This window comes from Vidua macroura, chromosome 3, assembly GCF_024509145.1.
Source record: "Vidua macroura isolate BioBank_ID:100142 chromosome 3, ASM2450914v1, whole genome shotgun sequence".
In the NCBI taxonomy this organism is placed as follows: Eukaryota; Metazoa; Chordata; class Aves; order Passeriformes; family Viduidae; genus Vidua; species Vidua macroura.
In genome coordinates, this window is record NC_071573.1 from 33,028,442 (window position 1) to 33,043,588 (window position 15,147).

Consider the following 15,147-nt stretch of genomic DNA (forward strand, 5'->3'; position numbering starts at 1 on the left):
CTTCCCCTGCTGAGGCTGCTGGGCCCAGGAGCTGGCAGGCACACAGGCCACAGGCTCACTGCTCACCACCACTGTGAGCAGTGCTTCTGTGCTGAGCAGAAGCAGGTGACATCCCAGCAGGTGACATTGCAGACAGACACAGGCTGCAGCAGGAAGACCTTTAGTACCAGAGGGGCAGGAGGGGAAAGCAGGACCTCTCTGGGGGTACACTAGCCTTGCACCTACTGCACCAGACCTACAAGCAGCAGGGGATGGGGACACAGGGGCTCAGGAATGCTGAGGAATGCCACGTGACCCCTCAGCGAGGCCCTGGCAGCAGGTCTCTAGCCAAGCTGGCACATTCCATGTCTACTGCCTTCCCCCAGTTCCAGTAAGTCCTCTCACCAGAGCAGAACTTGCATGACCCACAGGAACTACAGTGGAGGTAAGTGGTTCAGCAACACCCTCAGGCCAGCTAACCTGCTCCTTGCTCCATGTTTTGATCCCAGCAAGGCCTGTCCCCAGGCCCCAAACACCTGCGGCCATCCACACAGCACAGCTGTGCCCAGGCACTCTCCTAGCACACTCTGACCTGTCACACTGGGGTTATCTGAGCCATGCCCTTGTCAGCACAGCCATGGCAGACAGGGGAAAAAAGGAAAAAAGCAAGAGGGCTGGTGGGATATTGGAGAGAGGCACTCACTCCCCTAAGGTCAAACACCTTTGACTGTAACAGGCTGACAGTGTACATATTTCAGGTATATATTTCATCAGTTTCCTAGAAGCACTAATAACCCTGTGGAGATGACCCTGAGAAACCAAGCTGCTCTGAAGGAGCGATGCCAAGCAGCAATACCTGAGCAGTCACAGCAGGCCCTGTGTATGAGGAAGGCCAGTCACACCTAGATCTGTATCACCAGGAGCAGCCCACATGGAGTGATCCTCTCACCTTTACTCATCTCTTGCGAGACTACTTCCAGATACTGATCCATGCTGGGCCACCAAAAGATAACTGTTGGTTGACTGGGCTGACTCCAGTTGAGTATGTGAAAGGTGTCAGAGGCTGGAGCACTGCTAGGAAAGGCTGAGGAAACAGGATTCATTCACCCTTAGGAAGAAAAGACTTTGGGGAGACCTTAGAGTGCCCCTTTCCCACCCACCCCTCAGACCTGTGACAAAGCTGCTTAGAAGACAGAGCCAGGCACTTCACTGAGAACAAAACAATTATTATGGACTAACACCAGGCAGGTTTCCTGGATGAGGAAACAAAAAGTTCCATCTTGAGAACCTGAAGCAGTACAGCAGAGGCCAAAAGAGGTGAAGTCATCTGTCCTTGGACATTACGAGATCCCACCAAAGCAGCCCTGGGCAATCTGATAAGGGTTGCTGCTCTGAGCAGGGATCGTCCCACATCCTTTTCTGCCTCAGTGGAAGTCTGAAAGAACCTGGAGTAAAGTCAGCAGTGCAGGGCAGGACTCACGCTTTCCTTGCTAGAGTTAGAAATGAGCAGGTGCAAGGGCAAAGACAGCTGTCATCACCATCAGCATGACACACTTGTCACCACCCAGGCATTAGCTAAACCACAAGCAAAGCAGATATTTCAGCTACAAAAAAACCCATTAGTTCCTTCAGTTCAGACCCTGCTCTGCTGCCTTACAGCATCACTGTACAGTGGAAGGCAGATCCTGGGAAGAGGGATAACCATCCTCCAGGCCTGGCCAAGGCCAAATGAGCCAGTGCCAGACAACAGCATGACTGTCCAACAGTTACGAATTCTTCTGTGAGGGCAGATGGCGCTTGTCTTTGATGGCATTCCTCTTCCTCTTCTTGTTCAGGAAGCTCTCCAGCTTTCCGCTCCTCTTCAGCTCTGCATACTTCTCAGCTAGTTCCAATTTCCGCTTCTCAGCTGTAGAGGAGAGGGAAGTCAAAACTGAAGCCCAAAACATCTCTACAGAGCAGCCCCTTTTAACCTCTCCCTCCCTGGTCCAGGCTTAGCTTGTCCCTTGAGTACCAGCACTAGAACAATTCCCCCACAGCTGTGTGGAATAGTATGGACACCTTGCTTCCCAGTGCTTGAATTCCTGCCAGCAGTACTCGATCTTCCTGCAAGCATGCTCACACAGAGTACTTACATTTCTTTAGGAAGAAAGGTTTCTTTCCCTGCTTGGCCAATTCCCTCTGTTGTCTTTTCAAAGACAGCTCCCTCTCTCTCAACTTCTGCTGTTTCTTCTGTGCCTGTTCCTGCTGTGTCTATACAAAAAGGATGGCCTGTGTCAGCATCGAGGCAGACCTCAGGTCACACGTTCTCTCTCCTGGTGCCTCTCATAGAGGAGATGCTGCACTGAACTCACCATACGGTTCAGGAGCCGCTGAAGTTTCTCCTTCTGTTCCATGTTCCGGCATTTCTTCAGCTGCTTCTGAACCATCTGAAGAAGAGAGCAGAAAGCTGCATGACTGTGTGCCTGTCACCTCCAATGTGAAAAGCCTTTGAAGAAGTAGCCCCTGCCATGCAAGGTTCCCCTAGGCAAGGACATGCACAGAGCATCACCTCCTTCTCCTGCTTCTTGATGCTGTCCAGGAAGCTGTATGTCTTCATAAATATTTCAGGCTTATATTCTCCAGACAGGTCATCAAATCGAGGGTCCCTCTGGACCTGTCAGCAGGGAAGGCAAGAGCTGTAGCCAGTGTTACCCTGTTAACAGCCTGCTCACTCTCCTTTCATGTATCAGCCAATTTTTTTCCCCAGCAATGTTATGCTCCCACCACTGAAATATCTGCAGTTGGCGAAGATTGAGTACAACAGTCAAGGTGGCATCCCCAAAGTCATGCCTGCATCAAGTTTATCACACAACAGACATCTCCATATGCGAGTCTGCCACCCAGGAATATCCAGGAATAACAGCAGGAGTGCTGCTGTCAAACACCTGCAACTCCCTGACCAAGAGCTGGCTGAATATGTGTTGTCAAGGTGATATAGATTTGGGAACTCAAACCTCTCTAGATTTTCACAGATTAACTGGGTTAGGTCATGCAAAAAGGGTGGGACAAAAAGAGGTCTCTAAATGTGGAAATTATCATATTCTGATGATCCTGCAATGATAAGTAAATAGTTACATTCAGATTGGAAAGCAGATGGACATCTGAACTTCTGGGATAAGTAGTGAACAATGACCATGGTTTGCAGTGGAACTGTCATTGGTGGCTGTGAGTGCACCTTCTAGAAACACCTGGGTCACAAACTCTCAAGTTAACCTGCAGCTGCTCCAACCCACCCATTGTTCTCCCCAGGGAAACACTGTCACTGTCTGCACTCCCCAGTGGTCCTCCAGAAGTAGCCTGTGCCATCTGCAGTAGCTCCATTGCCAAGTGCATGCCCTGTCAGCAGTGCTAAGGGAAGTCCTGAACTGGAAAGGGGCAGCACCCACCTTCTTCCTAACAGGGATGACTTGTCGCAGGAAAGGTACAGGCTTCTTGGCTGACATCTCCAATGGCCTGAAAACAAGAAAAATTTATTTAAGGGGAGCAAATGTCAGAATGAGGCCCAAGCTAGTATGCTGGGAGGTCATTTGGACCCTCAGAAGAACATTACTGCACAACAGACTCTCCCAGCTCAATCCTTACCATGATACCTATATAAAGCAAAGAGGTGACTCAGTCAAAAGCCACAGAAGGCTACAACAACCAAATACATCAATATATGGTTCAAAAGAACCTTATATTTATATATATAAAGAACCATATATATAAAGAACCTGGAACAGCTCCACTGTATCAAGTGAAAACCCACCACCTGCATCAATAAATGTGTTGTACTGATTGTTCCTCTCATGAAGTCACAGAATGGCTGGGGGTGGAAGGAACCCTTCCTAGAGGAGAGTTACCTAGGAGCAGATTGCACAGGATTGCATCCAGGTGGGTTTTAAATATCTCCAGAGAAGGAGACTCCACAACCTCACTGAGTAGCTTGTTCCAGTGTTCAGTCACCCTCACAGTAAAGAAGTTTTTCCTCATATTCAGGTGAAACTCCCTGTGTTTCAATATTACCCCTCGTCTTGTCACTGGATGCCACTGAAAAGAGCCCGGCCCCATCCTCTTGACACCTGCCCTTTACATATTTCCAGTGATAAGGTCCCCTCTCAGTCATCTTTTCTCCAGGCTAAACAGTCCCAGCTACTTCAACCTGTTGTCATAGGAGAGATGCTCCAGTCCCCTAATTTTTTTTTTTTTTCCCCTGCTCTCTACTGGACCCTCCCTCTCCAGGAGCTCCATGTCTCTCTTGTCCTGAGGATCCCAGAACTGGGCACAGCACTCCAGACTGGCCTCACCAGGGCTGAGTAGAGGGGCAGGATCACCTCCCTGACCTGTTGGCAATGCAGTTCTTAATGCACCCCAGGATCCCATTGGCCTTCTTGTCCCCCAGGGCACTGCTGGCCCATGGACAGGTTGCTGTCCACCAGCACCCCCAGGTCCTTCTCTGCAGAGCTCTGCCCAGCAGGTCACCCCAGCCTGTGCTCGTGCTGGGGTTGTTCCTCCCCAGGTGCAGGACCCTGCACTTGTCGTTGCTGAGTTCCAGGAGGTTCTTTGCTGCTCAGCCTGTCCAGGTCTCATGGAATGGCAGCACAGCCCTCTGTGGACCAGCTAGTCCTCCCAACTTTATGCTGTCAGCAAACGTGCTGAGGGACACCCTACCCCTTTACCCACTGATTAAAGAGTTGAACAATACTGGACCCAGTACTGACCCCCAGGGACACCACCAGTGACAGGCCTCCAACTGGATCCTGTGCCACTGATGATGACCCTCTCAGCTCTGCTATTCAGCCAGTTCTCAATCTACCTCACTGTCATTCATCTAATCCACACTTCCTGAGCCTTCCACACTTGCCTAAGAGGATGTTAAGGGAGTCAGTGTCAAAAGCCTTGCTGAAGTCAGGGCACACAACATCCACTGCATCCATACACACCACTCCCAAGAACCTTCTTTTCTTCCACATGCTTAGAGATGGCCTCCAGAAGTAAGTGCTCTATCACCTTTCCAGGACTGGTCTGTAGTTTCCCAAGTCCTCCCTTCTTGCCCTTTCTAAAGACTGGAATGACACTGGCTTCCCTCCAGACCTTAGGCACTTCTCCTGCTCTCCATGCCCTTTCACAGGTGAGAGAGAAGCTGAGCAGTAACACCTGCTGAGAGCACCCACAGCCAGCCACAATTGACACTGGGGCAGGAGCACAACCCCACAGGCACAAGTTTTCCAAATCCCTCTTAGGGCAGTGTTCAGTGTATTCCCACATCCGCTGAGGCCACAACCCTGCACAATGCTCTGGAGTCACTGCTGAAGCCAGCTCAGTGCCAGGGGATTTTCCTGAAGCCCTTTCTTTAAGAAGCTCACTTCCATAACAAAAACATGAGAAAAAGCATGTGGGATTTACAGCAATACATTACTTAAAGGATTAGAGGAATTAAACAAAAGCAGAATTATGCAAACTGTGTGGCAGAAATAGAGACACTGAGAGAAGATGTTGTGCTACACAAAATCCCCAAGAGTCTTGGGTAAAAAGTAAAGCAGAAACATTAACCTAACCAACTCTTTACAGCAGGAGAGATGTATTTTGTGTTCTCTGCTCATGCATTGAGCAGAGACTCAGAAAAAAGTTAGGGAGTGCCAGCGTAACAGAGGAAACCCATTCAAATCACTTGAGTGCCACTCTGAGGACTGAAAACTAGCTAAATACTGCAAATAAGGGGTAAGGGTATTGCTGTTACGGTGGGGGCCTGTGGAGAACTGTAAAAAGGTATGATAGCTTTTGTTGTGTTGAATACAGGGAAAAGTCTGTGATGGCGAGTACTGTAGAGAGGGAAAAAAGGAAAATGAACACAGACAAGCCACAGATGAGACAGCAGCAGAAGGATGAATGGAATTCCAGAACAATTGTCTGTGACTGTAACTCCAGCCAGTGAGAGCCAGGCAGAAGATACTGATAAGCTGGAAGGGGTTTAGGAACCAGCAGGGCAATTGTTTCCGGTCACAGTGGACACTGTCATAGAGCTTGAGAGGCACACCATGCCAAGGGTTACAAGTGCCTTAATACAGAGAGTATAAAGGCATTGAGTGCCAATTTAACTGTCAAGTGACAGGTGGTTGCTGGGGATTTGGAGAGAACAGGATATTAAGAGCTCTGAAAACAGCACCAGACCATTCCCAAATGAAACTATAACGACAGACATTATTGTCCAGTACATTAAAGGAGATCTATGCCAGCTCCAAGGCAGTGTAATTTCTGGAATGCAGAGAGCACACATACACATTTTTCTGATCACAGAAGAGCCTCTTTACCCCTTTTTGCCTTGTTGCTGCTTCAGTGTAGCTTTGGTAGGCTTCACAGTTTTCTTCCCACCAGGCACCTTCTTGCTCATTCTCATCCTTGCATCACTCTGCACCCGCAGGAGTTCCTCAAAAGACATGTCAGATTGATCTGGAAGAGAGCACAGGGTATACCTGAACTGAACAGCTTCTCAAGGCACTTGTCACGCCCAAACTCCAAGAGGGATGTCTCAGAGCTTGACACAGCGACACAAGCATAGTGGTGCTATCCCTGTACAACTGCATGGCAGAAAGAAACCACTGCATCTGTCAGCCTCTGATTCCTCTCCCACTGATCACTTTAGTCCTTACCCCTTACTAGAACAGAGCAGCCTCCCCTTCTCCCCAGAGTGTCTTTGCTTCTCTCTCCACTCAACAGCACACACAAGACCAGTACAAAGTTTTTACCTGGTACAAAGAGCAGTAGGAGCTCTGCACTGCAAATTCTGAGAGGTCACCTTTCAGACCTGACTTTCCCACTTTAATGTTTCTTTAATATCCCTTAATGTCACTAACCTTTAATGCTTCTCATAACCAGAATGCAAAAATATTATCATCTCTATTATCATACTATTCTTTATTCTAGATTTATACTTCTAGGTGTTCAGAACCAACAACTGAAAGCATTTCTTCAGTCAGCACTTGGATATACTCATTCCACTCTTGTGTAAGGGCAAGAAGGGGTTTGCACTGTGTCCCTTTTGGAAGGGAAAGCCTTGGCAAACTGACTTAGGTGGTGTTTGCCTGCTCAGCACCTCTGAGCAGTGACAGGCACATGGTCTTTCTGAGCCTCTGCAATACAAAACACACCAACTGTGGCCCAGCAGGGACCATCACAGCCTGTCTGTGATACCTTGGCTGGATGACAGGTGCCCCCCAAGCTGCTCTTGCAGCCCACTCACTCCCAAACCCTTCCCACAGAAACACAAAACACTGTCCTGTGAGCAAGGTTTGTGTGTACTCTGCCAAATTCAGGAAGCAACATGAGGTCAGTCACACTGGCTCAGAGCATAGACTCATCCCAAGCACTCTCATCCTGGCAATAACCAAGACTTTCAGAAACTACTCTCATCATCCAGAAAACATAATGGGTACAGCCAAGAGCTGCCTCAGTAAGTGTTTTCATTTTGCTTGTTCTGAGTACTCAGGAACTCTGCTCTGATGACGCTCATTAGTGCTCTGAGGTGGGATACAGGAACAGTGACTATCCAATCTGCTGCACAAGAGACAAAGGAAACGTGAATGCAGCATGATTTCATTGCACTGCTTCCCCTGAGCACCCCCCCCCCCTTATCCAAATTCTGAACAAGGACAGAGAAAGGACAAAGAAAGCATTAAAAGAAAGGAATTATGATGTGGAAGATACTCTCAGCACTTGATGAAGACAAGGCACCATCACTTGTACTCCAATATTCCATTTGGTTGAAATTCCAAAACAATACTGTTTAAATAGCAAAGACTTCAATGAAAATGAGATAAAGACACCATATAAAATGATGCCAAAAGGAGATTTGGTATAAATCAGACAAAGCAAAGGCATGCAGAGTTTCCATGATAAAGTATTTCATTACTGGTACAGGAGACCAAACCTGACTACCTGAAACCTAACAGGGAAAATTATTTCCACATGGTAGTATCAGTCCACAAAATACATCCTACTGCCTATTTGGAGGAGATTGAATGAAACACTCACAGTGATAAAAACATCACTGGACATCACTATAAAAAAAAGAAGCCTGTTCTGGAACAGAAGTGAATGGTCCCAGCAGGCATTCATTGCTGGGTAGCAGATTTGGCAACTGTGTGAGTGAAAAGGTTCTGGTTAAAAAGGCAGGATTAGCTTATTTTCCTTGTTTCTTTCATTCTTTCTTGAGGACTTAATTTCCCCATTTTTTTCATTCCTTCTTCTCCCCTTAGAATATAACTTACATGTTTTCTGCTGTCTCTGTCATCCATTTAATTTTCCCTCCTGCCATTTTTTCCTTTCATCCATTATTCTGTGGATTGTTTCCTTCTTTTTGCACCTCTTGATAAGCTACTGTTACCTGCTGATAACAGGGGCATTTCCTGCTCTCAAGCACAGCCTCCTCCTGTTTCCTCTCGTCCTACAGACTCTTGTGACACATGGACCCCTTATGCCTTCCTCAGCTGAACCTGCAGGGAGCTATACATCCTGCAGAGCACATCAGTGTCCAGGATGCAAGAACAGATGGCCTAAAGAAATACCTGATATCTGCCCAGTCGTTCCCTGCTGAGACAAAATCAGTGCTGGACTCCATATAATTCCTCCTGCTCCAGAAACAAGATCACAGAGGGCCCTGACAGATGGCAAAAGCAAAACTACTGTTCCATTCCCATCCAGCTGTGGGAAGAAAAGAGTACTTGTCGGTGATCCTCTCTCTGAGCTTTGCTCACCATTTCCTCACCAGAGGAAAACAAAATGTCTACAACAGATGGTGAGGCATTCTGCCCACCTCTAAATCCTACTGCCAAAAGCTCACCTCTAGAGATGTGCCTCCCCCACGGCCCCACACAGACTCACCCTGGAGACCCTTTAACAAGGCAACCAGTGACTCCTCACACCTGTGACACGCTGTGTTGTGCCCTGCAGCTGACACCAGTGTCCACTCCCTCACAATTCCCTTCAAGGGAATTGTATTTTTGTAAGGTTTTCATTCTCACTTGGATTGTTCTGAGATGAGGAAACAAAACTGTGTTCGCTGCTGTGGATGAGAACCCCCACCCTGCGACCCTCAGCCCACGCTGTGCCCACAGCCACACACCGCTCGCTTCTTCCACTCTCCTGTCCTGTGAGGGCCTCTCGAGCTCCTGCCACATCACTCAGATGTGCCACATCTGAACTGGCACAGAGCATGGTCCCCGAGATGTGTGACACCTTCCACAGCAACCTGGCCTAGTGCGAGGTGTGTCCCTGCCCCAGCAGGGGGGTGAACTGGGTGATCTTTAAGGTCCCTTCCAATGCAAACCATTTTATGGTTCTGTGATTCCACGCACAGGGAAGGAGACTGGGGACAAGAGGCCCCTACACATGTTTGTTTCAGGGCCCTCTCACCCAGCTCCAGCGCAAACCCTGCTGGTGATCCTGAGCTGCTCAGCTGGGCAGGCGAGGGAGGCATGCGGGAGCTGGAATACGAGAGGGCACCGAGCCACTCGGCAGCTCGTTTCTCACCGAACGAGCGCCGGGAGCCGCGCCCCGAGCTGAGGCCGCCGCCTTTCCCGGAGTCGCTCCCGCCGGGTCCCCTCACCTTTCCCGCCAGTCCCCGCCACGCTCCCAACGTCGTCGCTCTCGTCGCTGGAGCCAGAACTCTCCTCCGCCGGCTCCAGCCTCCCGCGCGGCTGCTCCGCGGCCGCCTCTTCCTCGCTCTCTGTGGCGGCGGCGGCAGCTCGTCCTCGTCCCTGTCTCCATCCCCGTCCCGGCCCCTCCCGGCGCGGCCCCATCGCCCCCGGGACCCGGCCCCGCGCCCCCGGAACGGCCCGCGCGGCACCGGCGGAACCGGAAGTGGAGCACGCGCAGGCAGAGGCAGTCACGTGGGAAAGCGGCGTTTATTGGTTCTTCTTTTTTTTTGTTTTGTTTTGTTTGTTTGGTTTGGTTGTTTGTTTTTTACAAAAATCCGTCCTTTCTGATGAATAGGTCACGTACACAAAGGCCGTGGCAATATCCAACTAAGCAGTTAATAAGTGTTTTTAAGTGCAAGATCTGGATCCCTTTGCGCTGCTAGATTGAGTCGTCCCGATGCCAGATTTATCGCAGCCTAGACTAAGTTCCTAATACAAGCACTAAGTGTATGAAACGAAGGTTTGCCATGGCCTCCAACTGGATCAGCTGCAGCTGTTCGAAGTGACCAGCAGGCTGAAAGGAGATGTGGTTTATTTACACAGTGGCCTGCATTAGGAAAGGTACAGCCGGCAGACCAAGGGATGTCAGCATCTCTGAACGCTCGACACCTGTGAGAGCACACTTGGAATGTTGCAACCTATTTTCTGTTCGAAAGGAAACCGAAGGAACTGGGGAGGGTGCGGCATATAGTTCCCAAGGCAGACAGAGGCATCGTCCTCGGCTTCCTCGGGACGAGGCCAGCGGCGGGGCGCGGCGGCGGCGGGCGGCGAGAGGCTGTCGGCCAGGGCGCGGAGCTGCTCGGCCAGCCGGCCGAGATCCCGGCCCGCGGGCGGGGCGGCGGCGCGGGGCTGCTGGGCGCGAAGGTGGGCCGCCTCCTCCTCCCTGCGGCGGACACGGGGTAAGAGACAGCCTGGGGGCCCTGGCTGAGCGGCGGGTGCAGGTGATGCAGCCCCCACCCCCCGAGATCCCGCTCACCTGAGGCAGCGGCAGGTGCAGGTGATGCAGCCGCCGTCCTGCCGCGCCCACACGCGCAGCCAGGTCCAGGCGCGGTCCTTGCGCAGCACTCGCAGCACGGCGGTCCCCGCTGCCGGCCCGGCCGCGGCCCCCAGCGCTGCGGGCAAGGGAAGGGACTACGTGAGCCGGCAGCAGGGCACGGCCCCAGGGTGCCTGGATAGCCCACAGGCTGCCCCGATGGGCTCTGCCGCCAGTCACTAGTCTGGCCCCAGCGGGACAGAAGCAACACAGAGCAGTCGGGTCCGTAGCAGCTCTGCCCTCCCAAAGAGATGGGGCTCAGGTGGGCTTGTCCCTCTTCTGTATACCGTGGCAAAGCAGGATGCCCACCCCCAGCTTGGAAACTACTTATAGACAGTGTATGGGGTGTGTAACCACTTCCCCGCCTCATCCTTTTTGGAGCGGGGAGTCACAATAGGGAGGGCTGAATTCCCTTTGTCGCTGCTGTCCTGGATAGCCACGTTTCAGGCATAACCAGACCATGGAGCCAGGGGACAGCACGCACATTCCTGGGTATGACACTCACCCACGGCCCTGTGCTGGGCAGCTGCCAGGTCAGCATCCTCAGGGTGCAGGAGGCTGTACCACGACTGACCGACCAGCTCCTCCCGGTGGTAGCCTAGGTGGTAGGTGACACTGGGGAAGACAAGGGGAGTGGGCACTGAGTGCTGTACAGAGCCTGCACCGTGTTAGCAAGGAGCAGCTGCTGCATGATGGAGAATGAAACAACAGAGGTACAGAAATAAGTTGTAAATGAGGGAAGAGGTTTGGGATGTGTTTGTGAGAGTCTCAGTGCTCATGCAGTGTCTAGCCTGCATCCCACATGCAGGCTTGGTGAAGGGAAATTATTCTTGCCAGCTGAGATGTACGGCTGGGGCTGTGGTGCAAGCAGGCACCCCTCACCTCTCCGTGACATCAATAAACGTCATGTCCAGGAGATGCATGCTCTGGAATATGTCATCCTGGGAAGCAGCTTCGCCATCTGCGGGGGACTGCACAACGGGTGTGCAGAGGGCCAGGAAGGCTGTGGTGGAGGGGGAGGGTGGCCAGCACAGGGCCACAAAGCGCCCGCACACTGCCACGACCCGATTCCCCCCATACTGTAACCGGAAAGCCTTGGACGTGCGCATCTCGCTGACAAAGGTGACTTCTGCAGGGAAACACACCGTTCAGAGTGGGTCAGGAGTTCCCTCGCTCTGCTCCCAGCAGGGCTAGCCCTGGCTCTCTAATCACAGCCAAGGACCAGAGCAGGGTGGCAAGATCCATGAGATGCCAGCAGAGGCCTCCCTTACCCCTGCCAGGCTCCTCCCGAGCAAGGAGGAGCTTCTTGTGCACATCCTCTCCCACTCGCCCATCCAGGATGTCAAAGACGGTGTCCCCCTGGGCAAGCAGCTCCACCTGACAAAGAGGGGGCTGCCCTCAGAGACTGTGTGTCTATCTCAGTGGGCCCTGGCTGGCACTGCGGGTGCACAGCCTGCTGGAGCCACAGCCCAGCATCTACTGGGGCAGTGTGCTGTGCAGGCAATAAAGGCACCAGGATGGGTACGGGGACAGTGACTGCAAATGCCCAGTGAGCAGGCCTTACCACGGAGAGGCCCAGGACCTGAGCCACGTTCTCGGAGATGTAGACCAGCTTGCTGTCTGCTGAGAGCACAAGCAGAAACCCCGGGAGCAGGGAGAGTAGTTCTGTGCCAAGGGCCGGTCCCGCAGGAGGAGCCAAGCCTGGAAGGAGGGGGATGAGGGTGAAGTGCTGTCTTGGATGAGGCAGGGGCAGTGCCCCACACAGAGCCAAGCAAGTGTGAAGTACAGCAATGCTGAGTGTACCTGGAGGGAACAGCTGAGCCCCCCGCAGCCGGAGGCACACCAGGGCCATGGTGTGGAGGTAAGAGAGTCGCTCCTTCTCCTGTGCAGAGATGGGCAGCAGGGAGCGCAGTGCCTGCAGCTCCACATTGATCTGGTCTCGGCGAGCCTTGGAAGCACTCTTGGTTGACCTGCAAAGCCAGGCACCTGGGACATGTGTCCAGGGGGGGAAGGGGCAGCATTCCCTGCCTGTCATTGTGGGAAGAATTGTGAGCTCGGGGATATGGAGTGGAGATGCTCAGCATCTGTGGCAGCTGCTGCCTCTAGGAGAGCAAACCTTGTGGGCACAGGCAGAGGCTTGAGCAAAGCCTACCCAGGGGCACATGCTGCTGGTATGGCTGGTGGCTCTCCTGCTGGGCACCAGGTTGGACAATGACCTGTGCTTTGGTGGGGAGCCCATGTGACACAACCTCCCCACAAACCCCCAATAGGATGGAAACTGCATCGAGTGCTGGAATGTGCACCCCAGCCCAGTACAATACGCCTTTCCTCCTAAACCACCCAAAACACCTCTGCCCCTCCAAATTCCTGCACCTCCTCCCCATGCACTGGCTGGCAGTCCCGCTGTGCCAGGCTGGTGTCAGCACCTTGCAAGGGCCATCAGACCCTACACCAGTTATCCCGGGGTTCTGGGAGGCCATCCCAGCCCTGAGGGAGGGCAGGAGGTGGGAGAAAGCTCACCTGAAAGGCCTCGAGGCGCTGGGCGCCTGCTTGGCCCTCGCGGGCAGGCAGCTCATCTCTGCCTGCAGTGGCCGATGGCAGTGGCTGCAGAAGATGGTCATGCTGCTGGGGCTGGGATGGCCTGGAGCTGGCAGGGAACCGCTGCCTCCTTCGCCTCCGGCTGTGGCTGAACCTGCTGACCCTGCTGCTCCTGGCCTCCTTTTGTACCCTCCTAGGGTGCAGAGGCCAAGCTGCTCACTGGTGAGAATTACCTCTTGTGACGCAACTCCAAACAGCTCAGGGCTATTTTTAGAAGGCAGGCTGCTAAAAATAGCCCTTTCAACCAGCTGAAATTTGAGAGGGGAAGTAATAAAACGAAGCCAGGGTCTTTAAAGCAAACCTGCCGCTCAGGAGGGGGCAGTGACAAAGGCAGCAGGGATCTCCCTGTGGGGCACACATCTGCCCAGCTCCTGCCAGCCCTGCAGAACATCCTGTGTCTAGTCTGCCTGACTGGGAGCTGCTCTCCAGCATCACTGATGACTGACCTGGGTGCTGGGAGGAGCTGGTAAGCCAAGAAAATACACTGGAGACACCTGGACTGAGGTGGTGAGCAGTGTCCCGTGCCCAGGCCTGCAGTAGGTTCCTGGCAGAGGCAGGTTTGAGCCACAGCACCCCTGAACCCAAGAGAACCCCTCTCCCTGATGAACCCCTTTTCTTCCCAGAGAAGACTTCTCCCCCACAAAGGTTTGCTCTCTTAGAGGCAGCTGGCATGGAATGCTGAGCTTTTCTGGGGTCTATCGTCTCCACTCCATGCCCCATAGACTGTGATTCCTCCTAGTGACAGCCATTCATGGACAGAATGGAGGGGCCTCTGTGCTCAGCACCATGCAACCCAGCACAGGGACTCTGGGTGCTCAGGAGGCATTTCCTAGTGCCTGGCACCCTGCAAGGAGAGTAAGCTTGGTGCTTCAGTGCACAGCAAAAAAACTCCACCATTTATTTCACAGCTTGAGAGTGCCTGTGGCTGAGGCAGTGATAGAGGAAGGGAGTTAGAACTGCTGGACAACACATGGTAGGGTGTTCACCTAAGTCTTCTTGGTAACCTGCAGGTGCCAAGGACCACAAAGGAGGAGGCCAGGCTGGGGCTGCTCCCCCTCAGCCAGATGTGCTGTCACAGCACACCCTGTTTCCCTCCACGCCAATGATGCTCATCGCCTATCACGGTGAGGTGCTGCCAGTGTGCGAAGAACAAGCTCTTGTCGCAATTGTGAGACCTTCTGTTCTCTTGCCATGGGGATTCCTCTGCTCTCATGCCACTCCAGACTTCTCCATTGTGCTTGCATTGTCCAGCTCCTGTAGGCTGAGGAGCCCAGGCACCTCTGCAACCTTGTGCTGTTGGATGAGCACTTGACCCTGGCTATGTGCCAGCCCTCAGGGCAGGGAAGACAGCCTCAGCCCTCTGCCACCCAGGCTCCTGGCATGTAGCCACCACCATCTCGGCTGCCCCTGTGACTTTACATCCCCCAAAACACCCTGTGTGCTTCCTTAGCTTTCTCTGCACTAGCCCCACTACAGTTGCCACTGGAGCTCCTCTTCACATCAGACGCCTCATGTTGGTGGGAAAGGGCTTGAGCACAGCTCTCTGTGCCACCCAGGAAGGCTGTCCCAGGCATCCCTCCACCTGAAGCAGGAAACTACAGAGCATCCACCTACCTGAGGCAGCACAGCTCATGAGACATACACCATTTTCCTTCTGTCCTCTTGCAGGACAACACAACTCTGGGCAGGAGGCAGGTACCCCATGGCAGTGCTGCTGGGGGAGCTCAGCTTCCCTTTCCCACCCCAGGCAGGGCTGTGGCTCACATCAGCTGCTGCCTCCTGCTGCCACAAGCCACCAGTGGCCTGCAGCTTCAGGGAAAAGCA

At 52.8% G+C, this 15,147-nt stretch overlaps 2 protein-coding genes across 2 annotated transcripts; both read right to left on the minus strand.

Moving 5' to 3' along the window:
- Positions 1-1,184: 1,184 nt before the first annotated feature.
- Positions 1,185-9,805, minus strand: RRP36 (ribosomal RNA processing 36). The gene is made up of 7 exons (XM_053973112.1): positions 9,602-9,805; positions 6,309-6,447; positions 3,405-3,471; positions 2,528-2,632; positions 2,331-2,405; positions 2,112-2,229; positions 1,185-1,885 (listed from the first exon to the last, which is right to left on the minus strand). Exons 1-7 carry the CDS (start codon positions 9,792-9,794, stop codon positions 1,746-1,748), a joined length of 837 nt encoding a protein of 278 aa, XP_053829087.1. The 5' UTR covers positions 9,795-9,805; the 3' UTR covers positions 1,185-1,745.
- Positions 9,806-9,937: 132 nt separating this feature from the next.
- Positions 9,938-15,130, minus strand: NPAS4 (neuronal PAS domain protein 4). The gene is made up of 8 exons (XM_053973105.1): positions 13,246-15,130; positions 12,529-12,695; positions 12,290-12,426; positions 11,997-12,102; positions 11,608-11,854; positions 11,231-11,340; positions 10,669-10,804; positions 9,938-10,575 (listed from the first exon to the last, which is right to left on the minus strand). The coding sequence occupies exons 1-8, from the start codon at positions 13,344-13,346 to the stop codon at positions 10,278-10,280; spliced, it is 1,302 nt and encodes a 433-aa protein (XP_053829080.1). The 5' UTR covers positions 13,347-15,130; the 3' UTR covers positions 9,938-10,277.
- Positions 15,131-15,147: the final 17 nt, after the last annotated feature.